The sequence below is a fragment of the Podarcis gaigeae genome (genome assembly GCF_964106915.1).
Source record: "Podarcis gaigeae genome assembly, chromosome: 10".
NCBI classification, from domain to species: domain Eukaryota; kingdom Metazoa; phylum Chordata; class Lepidosauria; order Squamata; family Lacertidae; genus Podarcis; species Podarcis gaigeae.
The window spans coordinates 22,750,646-22,770,005 of NC_139686.1; the positions used below are offsets into that span (position 1 = coordinate 22,750,646).

General features: G+C 45.6%; 1 protein-coding gene across 1 annotated transcript in view; it reads right to left on the reverse strand.

Moving 5' to 3' along the window:
• Positions 1–18,016, reverse strand: part of AKR1D1 (aldo-keto reductase family 1 member D1) — a 35,072-nt gene extending 17,056 nt beyond the window's left edge. Inside the window, exon 1 of the mRNA XM_083700839.1 lies at positions 17,477–18,016. Coding sequence (XP_083556965.1) covers positions 17,477–17,575 — 99 coding nt within the window. The 5' untranslated portion in view covers positions 17,576–18,016. The remainder of the gene's footprint in view (positions 1–17,476) is intronic.
• Between the last annotated feature and the right edge of the window lie 1,344 nt (positions 18,017–19,360).

Here is a 19,360-nt window from a genome sequence, read left to right on the forward strand (position 1 = left end):
GAAGCAAAGCAACTACGTATCCCACAATTGGCAGTATAGTGGTACCTTGGAAGCTGAACGGAATCTGTTCCGGAAGTCCGTTTGACTTCCAAAAGAAAGCAAGGCACGGCTTCTGATTGGCTACATGAAGGTCCTGCAGCCAATCGGAAGCCACACCGCACGTTCGGGTTCCAAAAGAACGTTCACAAACTGGAACACTCGCTTCCGGGTTTGCGGCGTTTGGGAGTCAAAATGTCTGAGTGACAAAGTGTTCGGCTTCCAAGGTACGACTGTAGTTGGGGCTGGGTTTGTTTGTTTGTTTTGTTTTGTTTATTTGATTGTCCTGTGAAAGGGAAAATCCAAATTAAAGAGGGTGGGGGGGAAATGTATTGGCATTTTGATACCAACGATCCAGCATTTACCTTAAGAATGTTTCAATCTGCAGACATCCTGTGTTTATCATCATCTCATTTTCCCTTAACATTCTAGCCTGATTAGCAGCTCTGGAGAAACTCAAAGGCTTGCTCACTATTTTGTGACATTTTCACTGGAATCCTGCACACCACAACCAGCAGGAACCACTATAGCTATCAAGGAGTTTTACAATGAAATCCTATAATGTCTCCTCCTTAAAGTGTTACTTGGAAATTATTATTATCAATAACTATTATTATTATTATTCCACCACATTTATAAATGAAGTATATAGAAGGTGAACTTTCATTATTCTTAATTATAATAATGACAATTGATTAATGAATGGTTTTAAAGTGTGCCTTTAAAGTAGGCTACACCACCTCAATAAAATACAGACATTAAAATTCAAGATTTAAAATAGCAATAAACACACTTAACATTCAAATGCATCAGTAGAGAAGACAGTTCTCAAACGATGTCATAACACCCAAATGCAGACTGGAATAAATAAATGGGCAAACCACTTAACACCAGAACCAAAATCTGAGGAGTATAAGAGCAGGTCACAGAAAGTGCCTAAAGCGTTTTGAGATGTTACAGACGAGGCAGCTCAGGTTTTATTTTTTAGCAGAACTCTGCAGATGCAAGTTACACGAGGGAGCATTCCCAGAATTTCCATCTGGCAAAAGGTGAGATGTTGTATTTCCTAGAAAACACCAAAGCACCAGAACACACCCAGCTTTTAAGGAGAGGGAGGGAATAATAATGCTGGCAGCCTTCCTTAAGTAATGTAGGCGTCAAGAAACGAGCAAAAATAAATCTAAGGAAAGAAGGAACTCAGAAACAGCAGATAAAAGAGAAGTGGTAACTGGGGTGATGAGTATATGATATAAACCATCTATCTAGGACACACATTGCTGTGCCTTCCAAGATGGAGTCTTCCTTCAGAGCTAGGATGCAGCCCAGTGGTGCCCCTTAAGGTAGGAAACATATGAACCTGGATTATATTGAGTTTATTACATTGATACACTGTTCTCCCTCCAAGGTGACTGAGGCATTGTCCATGGTTCTCTTCCTGCCCCAATGTAACCCTCACAACCGCCTTGTGAGGTAGCTTAGGTGGAGATATAATGTCTGGACCAAGGTCACACAGCAAGCGTAATGGCTGAGTGGGGATTTGAACCCGCTTCCGCCCACTCTCACTGCTCCACTGCAATGGCTTCACAGTTTTCTGAGACTGACCATAGGTCGGCCAGGCATAGCAGCTGACTTGCTCTGATTGGCTGTGGCTCTCCAGGGTCTCAAGAGAACTTTGCTAAGTATCTGCTGACTCTTGAACCTTCCATATGCAATGTTCCCATGCTATGGCCACTTCTGTTGGGAAGGGGCCACATCACCCCAAAATTAAAAGTGGTACTCAGGGGAAGAGTTCTCTGGGTCAAAGGTCAATCTAGGTAGGGGTGGTCCAGGAGGGTTTATGAGTGGAGCTCAGAGCAAATGCTATCTGTTCATACCAGAGATGGGGAATCTTTGGTGAAGCTGGTGATCCTGTGATGGCCTGGGAATCCAATTCAGAGGCTGAACCGGAGGAATCCCAGCCTGCACAGGAGTCCCCGCCTCCAGGGCCGGCTGAGCTGGGGCAGGGCCTTGATTCTGAAGCGCCTGCACCTGTGCTGGATCCTCAGGAGCAGGCACCAGGTGAATCCACTCTGGCTCCAGAGGTGGTTGAGGACTCAGTGCCTACAGGTGAGTCTCCCCCGGGGCCCAGTAACCCTTCAGCCTCTCCTGAACTGCAGAGACTCAGGGCAGAGAGGCGAAGGGAACTGGTTTCTCCCAGGAGGAGTGCTCGCCTTAAGGCCAGGAGAGGCGGGTCTCCTGGGGGCCGGGACCGCCCCTGGCCTCAGAGAAGATAAAGGCCAGTCAGCCCGGTCCCAGGTTGTGGGAGCAACATCGTTGATGAGCTGTTTCGGCCAGCATCCAGTCCTGTTTCCCCCAGAGTTCCTGTCCTTGCCCGGCTTCCCACTGTGGACCCCGCTTCACCCGAGGAGGACTGTCTGCCGACCCTCAACTCAGGTCCTGGACCTCGCCCCACGGTAACCTCCCCCCTGGACCAGCACAGATCCACAGCTTGCATCATCTTACTATTGGGCTCTGCTGCCTTGGGCTGATGGGAGTTGGCATCCAAAAACAGCCTTTAGGAGAAGTGACATAGCTCCACGGAAGAGCACCCGCTTTGCACACAGAAGGTCCCAGGTTAAAATCTGTGAATCTCCGGGAAAGACCCCCATCTGAAATCCTGAGACCAAGTATAGACCAGTGTTTCCCAAATTTGGGTCTCCAGCTGTTTTTGGACTACAACTCCCACCCCACCCCCCCAGCTAACAGGTCAGGGATTATGGGAACTGTAGTCCAAAAACAGCTGGAGACCCAAGTTTGGGAACTCCTGGGGTGCCAAATTAGATGGCCCAGTGGTCTGATTGAGTATATGACAATTTCCTTCCTAACCTTGCCTTTCTGATCCGAAAACAGAAACAAAAGAAGAAACCCAGACAGGCCTTTATAGCTTTAAAAACTAACCATAGGAAAAGAACACAATGCATCTTGTCTTCTGTCCAGCGCTGTGATTGGGTGAACAGAGAAAAGGGCTGTTTCCTTTGGTGAATGAGCAGCACCAGCATGTAGATTTTGAACCATGTGCAGCTTGATTATTCCCATAATATCAACTTAGTTTGCATAACCAGAGATATAGTGCCATCCAGTTATGTGGCTTTGTAGAATTTGGCTAAGGCAAAGTAAGCCTTGGGCTGTTGTTGTTGGCTAAGTGCAACATGGCTATTTCCCTGAGACAAAATTGCAGGGCCGGCGGTTCCAAGGACTGCCTGTAACTTTTCAGAAAAGATATACCAATTTAAAAGAGAGATACCGTATTTTTTGCTCCATAAGAAGCACTTTTTTTCTTCCTAAAAAGTAAGGGGAAATGTCTGTGCATCTTATGGTGCGAATGTGTGGTCCCTGGAGCCAAATTGCCTAGGGGCAAAAAGCAGATCATGCTTTTCTTTTCTTTTCTTTTCTTTTCTTTTCTTTTCTTTTCTTTTCTTTTCTTTTCTTTTCTTTTCTTTTCTTTTCTTTTCTTTTTTCTTGAAAGAGGGAAGTGAGTGTTGAAACAAAGCTGCTGATCCTTTCGGGGAGAGAGATAAGGGACTCTAGAGATAAAGGAGGTTGCCTGGGAGGGGGGGAGGTAAAGATAGCAAACTTGCAAGGGGGCGGGGGGGGGGGAACAGGAAGACTAAAGCAATAAGGAGAGAAATTAGAAGAAAATGAGGAGCAAAAAACTGCTCCAGCTAAGGAAAAGACACTAAGGCAAACAAGAGGGAAGGGAGTGGTGGGATCCGAAGAGAGATAAGGGACGCTAGCGGAGGCTGCCTGGGAGAGGGAGGTAAAAGCCCATGGATCCTCAGGATTTTTACATTGAGTCACCCCAAATCCACCATCAGATCACATAGCACGTCCATGGCTACAGCCTGCACCACAAAAATCACGCGCCCACTGTTTCCTGGGGCTGCAGTGGTGCAAAAATGTGGTTACAAAGCACGGATCCACATGGATCCTCAGGATTTTTGCACTGGGTCACCCCAAATTCACCATCAGATCCTCCTCCAAAAACTAGATGTGTCTTATGGAGCAAAAAATACGGTATGCTGATTTAAACTCCAACCCCATCACATGCAGCCTTCCTTTTGAAGGTCTGCAGGTTACTGCTGCAAAACCCAGTCTTCTAGAGAGAAAATTAAGGGGGGAAAGGACACTCCTCGTTTTGTACTTCAAAGACTTGCGGACAGCTTGGATGTACAGAGCACTCTAAATCTGAAACCTTTTGGAGCCTGTATGTGTCCAAATTGATTAAAAGCAAACAAAAACTGGAAATATTTCTGGATGTCATTTTTCTATTGTTTTCTATAACTGAGTGGCAGACCATCTGCTTTGTACACAGGAGGTTCCCACTTCAAACCTCAGCACCTCCCGGTAAGGCTGGGAGAGACTCGCACCATCTGAAACCCTGGAGAACTGCTGCCTGTCAAAGTGCACTGTCAGTTTTGCACAGTCAGTTTTGGGCTTGGGAAACCCATTCCTTCATTAGCAGGCAATATTGAGCTAGATGGAGCAAAGGCCTGATTTGGTGTTAGGCAACTTCCTAGTTTCCTATGCTTGTTTGGGTCCAGTAGCTCTCTTCCTAAGTTTTCGTGCCAAAACTGTGGCAGCTCCACCATGTTGCAATTGTACATGGAAAGGGTCATTTCGTCCTGCTTAAGGACAGAACAACTAATGCGCCAAGGGCAAGGGAATGCGCACACTTGACAATGACACCAATTATGCGTTGTACACATGGGTTTAATTGTTTGGTTACTTAATGGCAACAATTAGCTAGTTTAAAATTGACTATTTTAAGCTGTGGATCTGAAGGTTTTGGCGTTCTCTGGGAAACATTCTCTTAAAAGTGTGACTCCTTAAATAGAAGGGGAAATGTTATTTTGCAACATTTTCCCACTATATAATCCTGTTCTTTCCAACCTCACAGTTTATAGCTTATTACCAACATTTCTTTCATGAAAGAAGCAGCCTTTGCCTTTTTTATTCTTCTAATACCCCACCTGAAGCCATAAGCCTTTGACTTTGAGGCCTAACAGCTGGGGCTGATTAGCACAAAATGATGCCCAGATCCCCCAAAACCTCCTGAGATTCCAAGTTAGACTTTCATCCCCCTTCATTTCTTACAGTTATAAATGCTTTGATCTCCTTCCTGAGCAAATACCAGAGGACTGGTGGGTTTTGTTTTGTTTTGTTTTGTTTTGTTTTGTTTTGTTTTGTTTTGTTTTGTTTTGTTTTGTTAGCAGTTCTGCGAGTATATCTGGTGAAGTAGGGTGGAAATGTGGACAAAAGAAAATGCCCAACCCTTGGAATGGGTGCATCTTTTCAGATGATGGGGAGGAAGTGAAGGCAAGAGAGAGTCTCCAAGCATCTGTTGTTGGATACTTTCCAGCATTTGTTTTGAAACAAACAGGAAATACAGAAGCAATAAAGCGGTATATACAGCAAGTGAATTGGCCAGTTATAATAAGCCCCTTCCAGTAGAGATGGGTGAATATGGCAATTTCAGTTTCTCAGTTTTACATTCTTAAATTTGGTTTCCACATTTCCACATCAGTTTCGGGGTTTTTAAGCCATTGGTATTTTAGTGCAAATTTCTCCTAACATATACCGTATATGTTTGTATGCAATTGCAGAAGAGGAGGAGGAGGAGGAGGAGGAGTTTGGATTTGATATCCCGCTTTATCACTACCCGAAGGAGTCTCAAAGCGGCTAACAATCTCCTTTCCCCTCCTCCCTCACAACAAATGCTCTGTGAGGTGAGTGAGGCTGAGAGACTTCAGAGAAGTGTGACTAGCCCAAGGTCACCCAGCAGCTGCATGTGGAGGAGCAAGGAATCAAACCCGGTTCACCAGATTACGAGTCCACTGCTCTTAACCACTACACCACACTGGCAAAGCACTTTCCCCTAATATAATGCATTTTTCTATGTTGTGTTCACCGATATATGTATTTTTATGCACACTTTATCCCAGCAGATACATTTGTGTACACACTACTTGGCTGAAAAACTGTATTGGAAAATTCAGAGAACTGTACATTTTTAAGGAGCTAACCTTTGCATCTAAAGCACACGTATACTACTTTAAAACAGGCATGGCTTGCCCCAAAAGAATTCTGGGAACTGTAGGTTTTTTTAAGTGTGCTGAGAGCTGTTAGGAGACTCTCATAGTCCCCTGCACCCTTAACAAACTGGTTGATGTGACCAATCTTTCAGAGTTTGTCCCAAAAGAGAAGAGAAGAAGTTAGAAATTTTCTCCTGAAATTTTCTCTGAAGTAATTGAATCAATAATCCCTTTTTCATAAAATAAAAAATAAAATAAAAACGTCTTGGGTCATCAGTCTTGAATAATGAACTACCTGAAGTCCAGTGTTTCTTAAATAATTAGTTTTCACTAAAACAAGGCATTTGAATTCAAATCAGGCGGGAGTTCCCTACCTGTGACCCTCAATAAAACTGCACTGAAGCTGCAAATACTGTATTTTTCCATCTATAAAATGCCTCCATGTATAAGACACCCCCTATTGTTGTGGCAACAACCAATGGCCAGTCCAACCTCGGCAATATCCATGTATTATATTTTTGACATTATTTTTAGGGGGGGGGGGACCTAGTCTTATACATGGGAAAATACGGTATATTCTACATGCCATGCTAGCAAGCAATATTGAGAAAACTAGCTGAACCAAGTCCCTTCCCTATTCAAAATCTGTTTTGACTCTTCCAGAGATAAGAATGCAGCAAGTGAACAAATATCTCAAATATTGATTAAAAAAAATACTGAGCTTAAAAGAGGGAAAAGGTAGCTGAAGAATGCAAAACTCCAAGGCCTTGCCATTAAGGCCTGTAGTTTTTGCATGTTTATAAAGCTTTGTAGAAGGCTAAAATGCCACGTTTTAGCCACAATGGCTGTTCAACAGTGGAGGTAGGAGACAATATGCCTCTGAAATCCATAGGAAGGGAGAGTGCTGTAGTGTTCAGGAGGCCTCACTTCAAATATGGCAAATTTCCTTCCCCCCCTTTGAAAATATTGAGTATCTCCGTCTTCAATACCACATTGCAAATCTCATTAAAAACAGTTGCATGGTCTTTGAACCTGAACGAGACAGGAATTTTAATTTCAGAAATAAGTTTTCGCCATGAGCAGTTGTGCCAAAGACCACAATTCACTTGCCAGGGAGAACTACTGCAGATACAACATAGCTAGGGGCTTAACTATGGATTGCACACTTTCATCCGACCTCCCAGTTCTGAACCAGAATTCTAGCCCCGCCCCCTGCCCCCCCCAAAAACCAACAACCTGTGCTTAGTTGGCTTGACTGATAACCGTACTGAAATTAACCTCTGTTAGGGACATCCTCTTAAAAATCTGAATTTTCAACTATTCCATGAAGATTAGTTCTCAAAAAAGAAGTCTATTTTCACAGCCAGGTCTTAATTCTGTGTATTTGGAATTAAGTCCCATTGATTTCACCCAGATTTACCTCCTAAGCAAGCATGCTTCAAACTGAGTCTTAAATTGTAAGGTATGAAAATGCAATGGTGGAATCACAGTGGGGACCACATAGGAATTGAGTCCTGAAGCATCTCTTGCAAAGGTGGAACAAATGCAAGCATGTCTTGTTCCCTCTGAGCTAAATAGAGCTGCCTTGATTAGGAGACCTTACGATTAAGCCTTGCTTGCTTGCAATGTCAATCACAGCCATGAAAATGGGATCGATGTCTTCTAAGTCAGGGGTCACCAACATGGTGCTCAGGGGTGCATATGTACCAGCAAGAGCCTTCCCTGGTACCCACAGTTTGCAGATGTACCCATGAGCCCAAAAAGGTTGGTGACCACCCCCCTTCCAAGTGGTGTAAATGTAATGTGATTCATATGTCCAATACCATTCATATGTCCAAATAGGTCTCTAAACGAGATAGATAATTGTAAGATATACATTCAAATGTAGAAAGGGCAGTAAGATCTTCAGACCACTGAGGAAAGGGTGGTGGTGCTTGTTCTTCCAACCTGGAAAATTAAGGTTGCATTTGCATTGCTGTTTACTGTGGCTCTAGCACACTCCCCTCCCTCAGCCACAGTTTTTTAAACAAAATCCTCCAACATTCAAAAGTTGCAGAAAGTAGAAATGGGTTCAATACTATGAAGACATTCCTAAATGCCATACTTGGTGCTTGTTTAAACAAATAGTTTTAAGGTGGATGGGGGGAAATCAATTTTAGCTTTTGAAGAGGTGGGTAGATAAACATCTGTCAAGAATGATTAATCTATAATAATAAAGTCCTCCTCAGTTCAGGGGGCTGGTTTAGACTATTCTAAGATATTTCCCAGGTTCCAGTGCTTTGATTCTATTATTCCTGTTCGTATGCAAAAAAGCAGGCTTAACTTTCAATTAGGCATTCTTGTGTGACATTTCCAGTATAAGGAGGACAAGAAACATTCTTCAAAACAGTTCCCTTTCCTCCGATTTCATGTCTTGGTCTCTTCTTTTCCCAATAATGATTGCTAGAAGAAAAATTCCCCTTCTCAAACTCGGGTTCCTAATGAAAACCACTACCCAACCAATCCATGGTCAAGGTGACCGATCAATATCTCATGGCACACATTTTTGTTACTTTCAGATTGGAATTGTGTTTATTGCAGCGTGATCTACATGTGGCAAGCAAATGGAAAATCTGATTGGTCCAGAACCAGGCAGCAAGAATGCGAGTGCTAGCTTACCCATGGGTGAGCATATTATACCCAGTTTGCAACAGCTGCATTGACTGCAAGTTCATTTCTGTGCAAGCATTCAAAAGTGTTGGTGATCCCATTTAAATAGTCAGGATACTCAAGGGACCACCTATACCCATCTGTACCCACCTGAGCCTTAAAATTTGCAACAAACAGCCCATAATTTGGTGAGAGCTATTGGGTTAGTGAGTTCCAGGGCCTTCTCCTTGGTGGCTCCTCATCTGTGTCCGTTCCAAATATATATGTATCTCTGGAATATATGTATCTCTTAGTTGGCTTTCAGAAGAGCCCTAAATACTTTGTTTCATTCTAGTCGGCTTATGTTTTAATAATAGTTTTCTCTACTGCCGTTATATTAATGCTACTTAACGTTGCTGGTGGTTTTGCTTTATTGTTTCAAAAGCTAACTAAATAACAAAATAAATAAAATCTTTGTTTCACTGGTTGCTTTGTGTGCCACCTTTGGAGGCTACAAAGCCTAGAAGATGGAATAAACAAAAATATATTCAATCCCAATAAAAGTAAGTGAAGCTGCCCACAGTGGGGGCTGGGCCCATTAGGGCTGGGAGGTGGAAGGAACGGAAGTCAAGAGCAGATGGAGTCAAGAATCAATGACGGGCACGGCCAACTTACTCTAGTTTTGTCCCTATCCACAGCAGCAATGCAGAGATTAAGGCAGAAGAAACTGACAGCTAGGGCCAACCCCCCTGGACTGGGTGTAAGCAATAATAAGGCAAGGCAAGGGAGGGCTGGCCAAGGTTGGTGGGGCAGCACCCCGTTTGCCCTAATGAACTGCCACCCACAGCCCATCTCCTCCCCACAATATTTGCTGTGAAGACCCGTCTTTGTGTCTTGACAGTGCCTGAGGCAGGACTGGCTGGGCCGTGGGAAAGGGCCTTCTCTCTGTGGCTAGGCCTAGATGGTGGAATGCCTTGCCTCACAGAGACCACCACAGAGATTTCTATTGCGCCCAAATTCTTTAAGGCCACTCCCTTGTTTTTAGATAAGGGCAGCAGACAAATGCCTAAAATTGTTGTTGGCTGTTGGAATTTTATTAGTCCACACCCTGCCTCCCCCCAAAAACCTTGCTGTAATCCACTCTAGACACTGCAAACAGAGGCATGCCTAGGGGTTGGTGAAACCAGTTCCTGCCAGGGGCACAAACCCAGGGTTTTGTTTTTGCAAAAATCGCCTATTACACTATGAGGTGTATGAAGTATATGTGTGGAGCAACAAAGCCACCACTGTTGTGGCAAGATAAAATGTCGGAGAGGTTTCCCAATCTTCCCACACAAAGGCATGCATTATTTTATGTTTTTTGCTCTTCATTCTTACCCTGGGCACTTCAAGTACAGTGGTATCTCAGGTTAAGTACTTAATTCATTCCGGAGGTCCATTCTTAACCTGAAACTGTTCTTAACCTGAAGCACCACTTTAGTTAATGGGGCCTCCTGCTGCCACTGCACCGCCCGAGCACGATTTCTGTTCTCATCCTGAAGCAAAGTTCTTAACCCGAGGTACTATTTCTGGGTTAGCGGAGTCTGTAACCTGAAGCATCTGTAACCTGAAGCATCTGTAACCCGAGGTACCACTGTACTTGGGACACATAAAATGTAGTAATTTCTAATATGGCTATTGTGGCAAAGTAATACAGCTCCTTGCCGAGGGCGCAAGGGGCCCTAATGATGCATCTGACTATTTAAAGCAGAGGTAGGGTGGGATGGAAATATTTATTACTGATAATAATAATGGAGGAACAAGTGAACTTGATCTGAAGACACACCCACACACCCTTTTAAAGCTGCCAACCTTCCACCTTCTTATAACAGTTGTGGTTGGTGTCTCTTGGGGCAGGTCAGGACTCCTATGTAGGAACTGGAGCCAAAAGCAGACACAGCCTCTGCTTCGAGTTTTATCCCGATAACCTCCCTCACAAGTTCATGTTCTTATATAGCTACATTGTTTTATACTTTCTGGTTGTCCTACAATCACATTATAAAGCAGTTGTTGTTCTATGTTATAAATATATCTATGCTGGGGAGGGCGGGATATAAATAAAATTTATTATTATTATTATTATTATTAAATCAAGAATGGCTAGGAGTTGCTTCTTTTTGTTTTCCAATGTAGTTCTTACCAATAGAAAAAAAATCAGTGGAATGCAAAAAAAATATTAAAAAAATCTCAAAGTGTGGTCCAGAGAAGAAAAAAAAGGTTGAGAACCATGGCTGTAGGTGGAGTGTTTCCCGCTGAGGTTGGGTGAGTGGTAATCCAGCTAGGATCACCCCCACTGCCCCATGTCCCCCAGTTCAGCTTCCAAGATGTGTATTCCAATGACCTTTTTGCCTTTGGTCTTACTTACTGAGCCATTGTTTCAGAACACACACGTTATTGCTGGCATAGAGGACAGCGATTTTTCACTCGGAGTATCCCTGGTTCATATATAAGGATTAGGCATTTAAATTGGCCTTACCCTGCCACTGCCCCCAGGCTTTTAGTCTGAAGCTCAATATTGTGGGTACCCCCCCTCACATTGGTCTTGCCAGTTTTGCCAAGAGATTGTGATAGGTTATAATAAAATGAATTTCAATAGGGGCAAATGTAAGGTTCTTTACTTAGGCAGGAAGAACCAGATGCACATATAAGATGGGGAACACCTGGCTTACTAGTAGGACATATGAAAAGGATCTAGGGGTCTTAGTGGATCACAAGATCAACATGAGTCAAGAGTGTGATGCAGCAGCAAAAAAAGTGAATGCTATTCTAGGCTGCATCAACAGAAGTATAGTGTCCAGATCAAGGGAAGTCATAGTACCACTCTATTCTGTCTTAGTCAGACCATACCTGGAGTACTGTGTTTGGTTCTGGGCACCACAATTTAAGAAGGATGTTGACAAGCTGGAACATGTGCAGAGGAGGGCAACCAAGAGGATCAAGGGTCTGGAAACCAAGCCTTATGGTGAGCATTTGAAGGAGCTGGGTATGTATAACCTGGAAAAGTGGAGACTAAGAGGAGATATCACAGCCATCTTCAAAAATCTCAAGGGCTGTCATATGGAAGAGGGAACAAGCTTGTTGGACTCGAACCAATGGCTTCAAGTTACAAGAAAAGAGATTCTAAATATCAGGAACAACTTTCTGACAGGAAGAGCTGTTCAACAGTGGAATGGTCTCCCTCGGGAGATTGTGGACTCCCTTCCTTGGAGATTTTAAGCAGAGGTTGGATGGTCATCTCTCATGGATGCTTTAGCTGAGATTCCTGCATTGCAGGTGGTTGAGTTAGAAGACCCTGGGTGTCCCTTCCAACTCTACAATTATAAACAAGAAATGCAAGTTGATGGGGTAACTTGCTGATTCACACCATTACAGAAATAGAGCTACAATGGTCTGCAAGTTTAACTTGCCCACAGACCCCAAGAACAGATTATGTATGATGTATTTACTGCAAACACTGAACAACTGATAAGGGTAGCCAGCGGTATGGAAAACATGTCCTATGAAGATCAAGTGAAGGAACTGGCTATGTTTAGCCTGAGAAAGCAGGCACAGGGAGAGGGGTGGCTTGGGGAGACTTTTGAGGGCCAGATAGAGAGGCCCAGGGGGCCATGTTTGGCCCCAGGGCCAGAGTTTCCCCACCACTGATGTAGTACCATCAGAGTGCATAATATCTTAGGAAAACGCTGCTGGGCAAGCCCCAGGGCCAAGGAGCTTCGCGGTCCAAACTGCAACATGAAAAATCACAAGGGAAAGGGTTTGCATGGGGAGAATATGCATTCATTTCAGGCACATGAAGGGGCAGCATCTCCTGTCCAGGTGGTGCTAGACTCCAGTTCCCATCATCCCTGACTGTTGGCCATGCTGATGGGATTTGGAGTCCAACAACCTCTGGAGCGTGCCCAGTTTGGGGGGAGGGGAGCTGCGCACCATTACTGGGACAAAATATCATGCAAAACATGGCATCACCCAGATGTTCTGCAAACCTGAAGCATTTTTGAAGACTCCCTTTCATTTTTTTTTAAAAAAGAGTCTCCCGAAAATAGAAAACGAGAATAATAGTCAAACAGATGTTGGTTTGTCATTATCCACAGGAAGGTTTTAATGCATAAAGTAGGAGAGCATTCAGAAAATTACTAGCCGAGAGTAGTACAGACTATCCTATCCACTCTCCTCCCTCGCCCTCCCGCCACAGTATGGCCCACCTTAAGCAAACATGGGCTGAAAGAATCAGCTTGTGAGCATCAGGTATGCTTTGGTAGATATTAAGGCTGTCCAAAGATGAAGATAAATTCTAATGCCCAGTGCACCACATCAAGGGGCACACGCAGATGCCTTGGCGTCTTCCGACAGTTGGTTTTGGCATTCAGTTTGAGGAGCCCCAGCAATTGGGGTGATGGAATCTGGGCTTTTGTTCCAGGGGCATTCCTTTCAATGCATCAGAGCCAGCTGCGAGAGGCTCCGGCACATTTCTTTATCTTTTATATTTGTTCAGTGCAGCAAGATTGGCAGGCAGCAAACCTTAGAAAGCACTTCTAGGGCTAGCGAGTCTCACAATCCCATTCAGTTCCCACCGAGTTCACTTTGTGACCTCGGGTGAGCGAGGGCATCCTTGGGCTGGCGTGCCAATCGAGGCAATTTCCACACCTATTTCTCTTACCAATGGAATTCTCAGCCATCCTTATTCACTTATCTTTCTCACATTTACCACTTAAAGAGTTTTAAACTATGAAGCTGTTTATAAATGCATTTTTTGAGGGGGGATGACAAAGAAATAAAGACATTTTGTAGGGATTATCTACATCGTTCTCCCCCTCTCCATTTTTATCTTCACAACAACCCTGTCATCAAATTCCACATGAGTAGTCAAGGGATAAGAAAAGTACCAGACTGTACTAAGAGAGATGAGCTGGCCTTAAAAAATATTAAAAAATTAAAAGTTTTTAACCATGCAGAACTGAATCACCTTATTGTCTGGACACGTAGAAGCCCTTCATCTGACAAAGCTCCTTCTCTCAAGTTGTATTGCACATGCATGATGGAACAACAGCCGGCAAACAAAAGGATTCCCTTTCCCTCTTTTGGAGAAAAATTCCAAGGCTGAACAAACATGTGCCGCCTGATCCTTCGATATTTACTCAGAATTAAGCTTTGCCTCTTGCCATGGGACTTGCTTTCATGCATATATGGAATTTATTTAGCTATTTGGAAGAGTTAGACGCCCACCTTGCAATCAAATCATTGTCAAGGCTGCGATAATATGCACATCAGCAGGCCTCTGGCTTTGTTCCTCCAGATGTTGGTGAACTGCAAGCCAGCATAGCCAGTGGCCAGGGGTGTGTTGACGTTGTACTCCAGCTTTTAGAGGGAACCATATTGGCTCCCCTTACAATCAGGGGCTGGGTTCAAGACATTCTGGCACCCGAGGCGGAAAACAAAATGGCGCCCCCCCCCTTCCCACCAGGGAAGAAGGGGTGAGTGAAGATCTACATCAGGAATGGCTGGCTGGGTGGAAGAAAGATCTACACCAGGATCGGCTGTCCCTGTGGATCCTTGCTGCCTGAGCTGGTCATCTCACCTTGCCTTATGCCTGAGTGCAGGCTTCCTTTTGATTCTGGAGTCCTAGGACAGGCATCCCCAACCTGCAGCCCTCCATATGTTTTGGACTACAATTCCCACTGGTCCTGTTAGGTAGGGATCTTGGGAGTTGTAGGCCCAAACATCTGGAGGGCCGCAGGTTGGGGATGCCTGTCCTAGGACATCTAGCAGTAGAAACAGAGCGTTCCTTCCTTATTTCATTGATGTACTTCATTACATTCCTGTGCCCCCTTTTCTGCAAGAAGCTCAAGGGTGGCATACATGGTTCTTCTTCTCCTCCCCATTCTATGCAGGTAGGCTCGGCTGAAAGACTAAGTGGCCCAGGGTCAGCTGCATATTCCTGCATTACAGGGGGGGTTGGACCAGGTGGTCCTGGGGGTCCCTTCCAACTCTGCAATTCTATGATTCTTTGAATTGCCTTGACATGCAGAAAAAACTGGTCCACCAGGACCATCAGCAATGTTCAAGTGGTCCATGGTAGGACTGGGAGGGAGGTTGCATTGGAGGGAAGTATTGGGAACTACTGGTCTACGCTGGCTGACAGGGGCTCTCTGGGGTTCAGGCAACCTCCCTCCTAGTCCTACCTGGAGACACCAGGAATTGAACCTGCGACCTTCTGCATACATAGCAACTGCTCTTGCATTGCCCTTCCCTTAAATAAGTCTGCAAGGAAAACCAGGTGGGGACTTTTGAGGGAGTGCAGATCAGTCCCGGTAACTGGGGTCAGGTGGGGGGGGGGAGCTCCTGGGCTCAGCCCCTACTTATATGCACCCTGCTCTGTAATTCTATCCGTGTGTGTGTGTGTGTGTGTGTGTGTGTGTGTTGGTGTTGGTGTGTGTTGTATCTGGCTCTTGAGTTTCAAGTTTTTATCAGGCTAAAATCTGCCTACCCCTGATCTACAGCAGGAGTGAATAGGTGGGATTTGTTGGGAGGCAAGAATACAAGGAGAATTGATGCTTTTGAATTATGGTGCTGGAGGAGACTCTTGAGAGACCCATGGACTGCAAGAAGATCAAACCTCTCCATTCTGAAGGAAATCAGCCCTGAGTGCTCACTGGAAGGACAGATCCTGAAGCTGAGGCTCCAATACTTTGGCCACCTCATGAAAAGAGAAGACTCCCTGGAAAAGACCCTGATGTTGGGAAAGATTGAGGGCACAAGGAGAAGGGGACGACCAAGGACGAGATGGTTGGACAGTGTTCTCGAAGCTACCAGCATGAGTTTGACCAAACTGCGGGAGGCAGTGGAAGACAGGAGTGCCTGGCATAGATAGATAGATAGATAGATTCTTTATTGTCATTACACAAGTGCAACATTGCACAAGTGCAACGAAATTGGATGCCATCCCTTAAAAACAACAAAAGCAACACAACAACAGCAACCAAACAAACCACATTCCAGCCACACCCACACCCACACCCATCAAACTCCCAGGTCACACTATCGAGTTACTGCATTTAAGAAGGCCACAGCTCTTGGATAGAAACTATTTTTCAGTCTATTTGTCCTTGACTTGATGTTTCTGTATCTCCTGCCAGAAGGCAGTAGTACAAACAGACTGTGTCCCAGGTGAGATGCATCCTGCAGGATATTGTTTGCTTTCCTAAGACAACGGGAACCGTACAGTTCTTCCAAAGATGGGAGGGGATGACCAATAATCCTTTGGGCTGTGGTTATGACCTTCTGGAGCACCTTCCTCTTCCTAGCTGTACAGCTGGAGAACATGCTCTTGCCCATGGGGTCACGAAGAGTCGGACATGACTAAACAGCAAGAATACAAGGAGAGCCCCTGGATCAGGCCAGTGGCCCATCTAGTCCAGCATTCTGTCGTCTCGCAGTGACCACCCAGATGCCTGTGGGAAGCTTGCAAGCCGGACCAGAGCACTAGCAGAAAGGGGGAAAAATCACTCTCCCCTTCTGCAGTTTCCAAGAATCGGAATGGTATGCATCTAACAATGGAAGCAGAATGCAGCCATCAGAGGCTAGCAGTGGCCACAGAGTGTCTTCTCCCCCATAGATTTGCCCCCTCCTTTTAAAAAGCCATTTCAGTGTGTGTGATCGGTAGCAGAGTCCTGCTGGAAACACCTAAGAGAGGCTGCTGAGAGCTATCCCACCCCCAGTCTTTTGTGTGAGCTCTGTTCAGTTCTGGCGATGGAAACAAAGCCCTGAGCTCAGCATGGGCTGGGGGGGGGGTGCCCAAGGCTTTCGTGCTAACTGTATGTATGTCTTTCGCCCCAAGCTCTGACTGCTGGATCTTGGGGTCCCAGTAAGAGACAAAGTCGATCCTACAAGTCTAAAGCCATCTTTAGCCCTGCTCTGCCATCTATTAGTACAATGGATCCAACCAACATTGAGCCCTTATCCATCGCCCTGATTTATGTAGGTGAGAGATGAGTACTTTCCTTAACTCACAATTCTTTATCAACGACACTTGAGCAGAGCGCGACTCTATAAACGGGTTTGCAGCCAAATCTCTTGCACATTTAAACTCAGAAGAAAAGTCCCACTATCAGCGTCCAATCCTAGGCAGGTTTACTCAGAAGTAAACCCCACTGGGTGACATCTGACTAAATCACACTCGCTGAAATCACTGGGTTTAGAATCTAGGACTAATTTATTTCAGTGGGAGTGTGGCCAAGTTAGATATCACGCACAAAGCTTTCACTGGGGTTTATTCCCAGGTAAGTGAGCATTTAGCATTGCTGCCTCAGGGTGCTTAACCCTCAAGTCTGCATGTGTAAGAATGTAGCCTTAAGAGTCACTTGAATTACATCAGAGTCAACAACAAGCATCCACAACCAAGTTTAAATACACATGATGTTCTGGCTTGTTTGATTTGTGCTGACTGAATTTTGCAAAAGAGGCCCCAGAGATTGGCTTAAAGGCTGATCACATCTCTGCAAGATAAATTTTAACGAGTTCAGGGGGGATGGAAGCATGCAGGGAGTGGAAATGCGAGGGGAGAATCTAAAGTCCAGACAAGTTTCAAAAGCTAAGAAGCTGGGGGGACAGAGACGCTTCCTTTCAAAAAAAGAGAACCTTAACAATGAACCGCTATGGTGAGTTCATATTCATGCGAGGGGGAGAAAAGTAATAAATGCTCTTACCGTTTTAGGGTTGGAGTATGTCCCAAGTCCAATCACAGGGATGCTGTTCCCATCACTCAGCATCAAACGGTGGTTTTTGGCGGTGAGATTAGTCGTCATGATGCAAAATAAAAACTTCGATTTTTAATTTTTTTAATTTTTTTTATTAAAGAGACCACCAAGAATTCGGATGCACGAGACTCTTCGGAGGGAATCCTGCCTTTTGTGTGCTTCGGGGTGCTTTGGGCTGCAGCCCAGTCCTAGAGGCAGAGGGCGCAAGAGAGCAGCGAAGAGAGCCGGCCACCATCTGCTGCTCGACCTGCACTGGGGCCCGCGATCAACTCGCCATCTGTTAAATACGAGCCGGCGGCGCGCGGGCTGCGGGATTTTGTGGGAGGAAGGCCTTGGCAGCTGCTCTCCGTGGGATCTGGATCCCCGAGCTGCTGGAAAGGGCTTCTGGTTGGCTGGTTGGTTGGATCTGAGGACTGGAGATCCTTTGCTCCTGAGTCCGTCCCCCCCCCCCCCCCGTGCGCAATCGAAACGGTGGCGGCGGAGTGGGGTGAGGAGGGTGCCCCATGGCAAACCCAGGAAACACAAAGCAACCTTTGTACCGCTGCCCTGCGGCTCTTTGCAAGCTCTTATCGCCCCGCGTCATTGCTTTACAAGGCAACCCTAAGCGCTCGGGGGAGATCAAGCCCTAAGTGCAAGGAGAAAGGCTGCTTAGGACGCGTTCACACGTGACGCTGAGGAATCCTTGTTGGGGGCTCTGAGCCCTCGCCTAAACGCCAGCAGCCGGGCGGCCAGCTGCAAAGCGGATCGGGGCTCCTCTGCCTTTCCTGCACGGGCATAGGAGAGGAAAGGGGGCCAGCTAGGAGTCCAGCTGCACCTGCCGAACTCCTGGCTGCTGCTGCTACTGCTACACGCCTATCATAGGCGTGGAGGCTCTCGTTTGAGATTTTGGCACGCTGGTCGCTCTAACTAGGCTACTAAGCGCTGTGATGAATGGTGGAAGTTCAACTGGTACAGCTCTCTCTCACACATACCCCTCCACACACCCCAGAGACAGACTGGTGAGGGATGTTCATGCTCCCCACTATAGGGTTGTACTGCCGTGTTTCTTCTTGTCATAGAGGCAGGGGAGATACAGGGAGCGCAGTTAGCAAATCACCTCCTTTTCAAGAGGAAAATCCCTGGTTTAATTCCCAGTTTAAAGAGTGACAGGGGACGGGAAAGGCCTCCGAGAGCTGGTCACTCTTGATGTCATTGCAAAGCTGCCTCGGCCCAAGCGGATGTGTTCTTTCGCAGCCTCGTCCCTCCTTATGGGATGCTCTGCCTTCCATGCGCCGGTGCCCTCAAGTAATGAAACTGGCAATTGGAATTATGTGTACCGGTAATTTATTTAATGCATTTACAGTGGTACCTCGGGTTACAGACACTTCAAGTTACAGACTCCGCTAACCCAGAAATAGTACCTCGGGTTAAGAACTTTGCTTCAGGATGAGAACAGAAATCATGTGGCGGCAGCAGGAGGCCCCATTAGCTAAAGTGGTGCTTCAGGTTAAGAACAGTTTCAGGTTAAGAATGGCCCTCTGGAACGAATTAAGTTCTTAATCCGAGGTACCACTGTATAGGCCACCTCTTTCTCCATGGATCTCAAAGTGGTATACAGTACATGGTTCTCCCCCTCATTTAATCCCCACAGCCACCCTGCCAGGGAGGTTAGGTTGAGAGGCAGCTGCTGGCTCAAGTTCACCCAGTGAGCTTCGTGGTTGAGTGGGTATTTGAACCCTGGTCTCCCAAATCCTAATCTGATGTTGGAACCCACTACACCACATAATAAGTTTACATGTTAAAAGTTACATACCTGTGTAGGCTTACTGGTAAAATAATATTTTTTAGAATGCA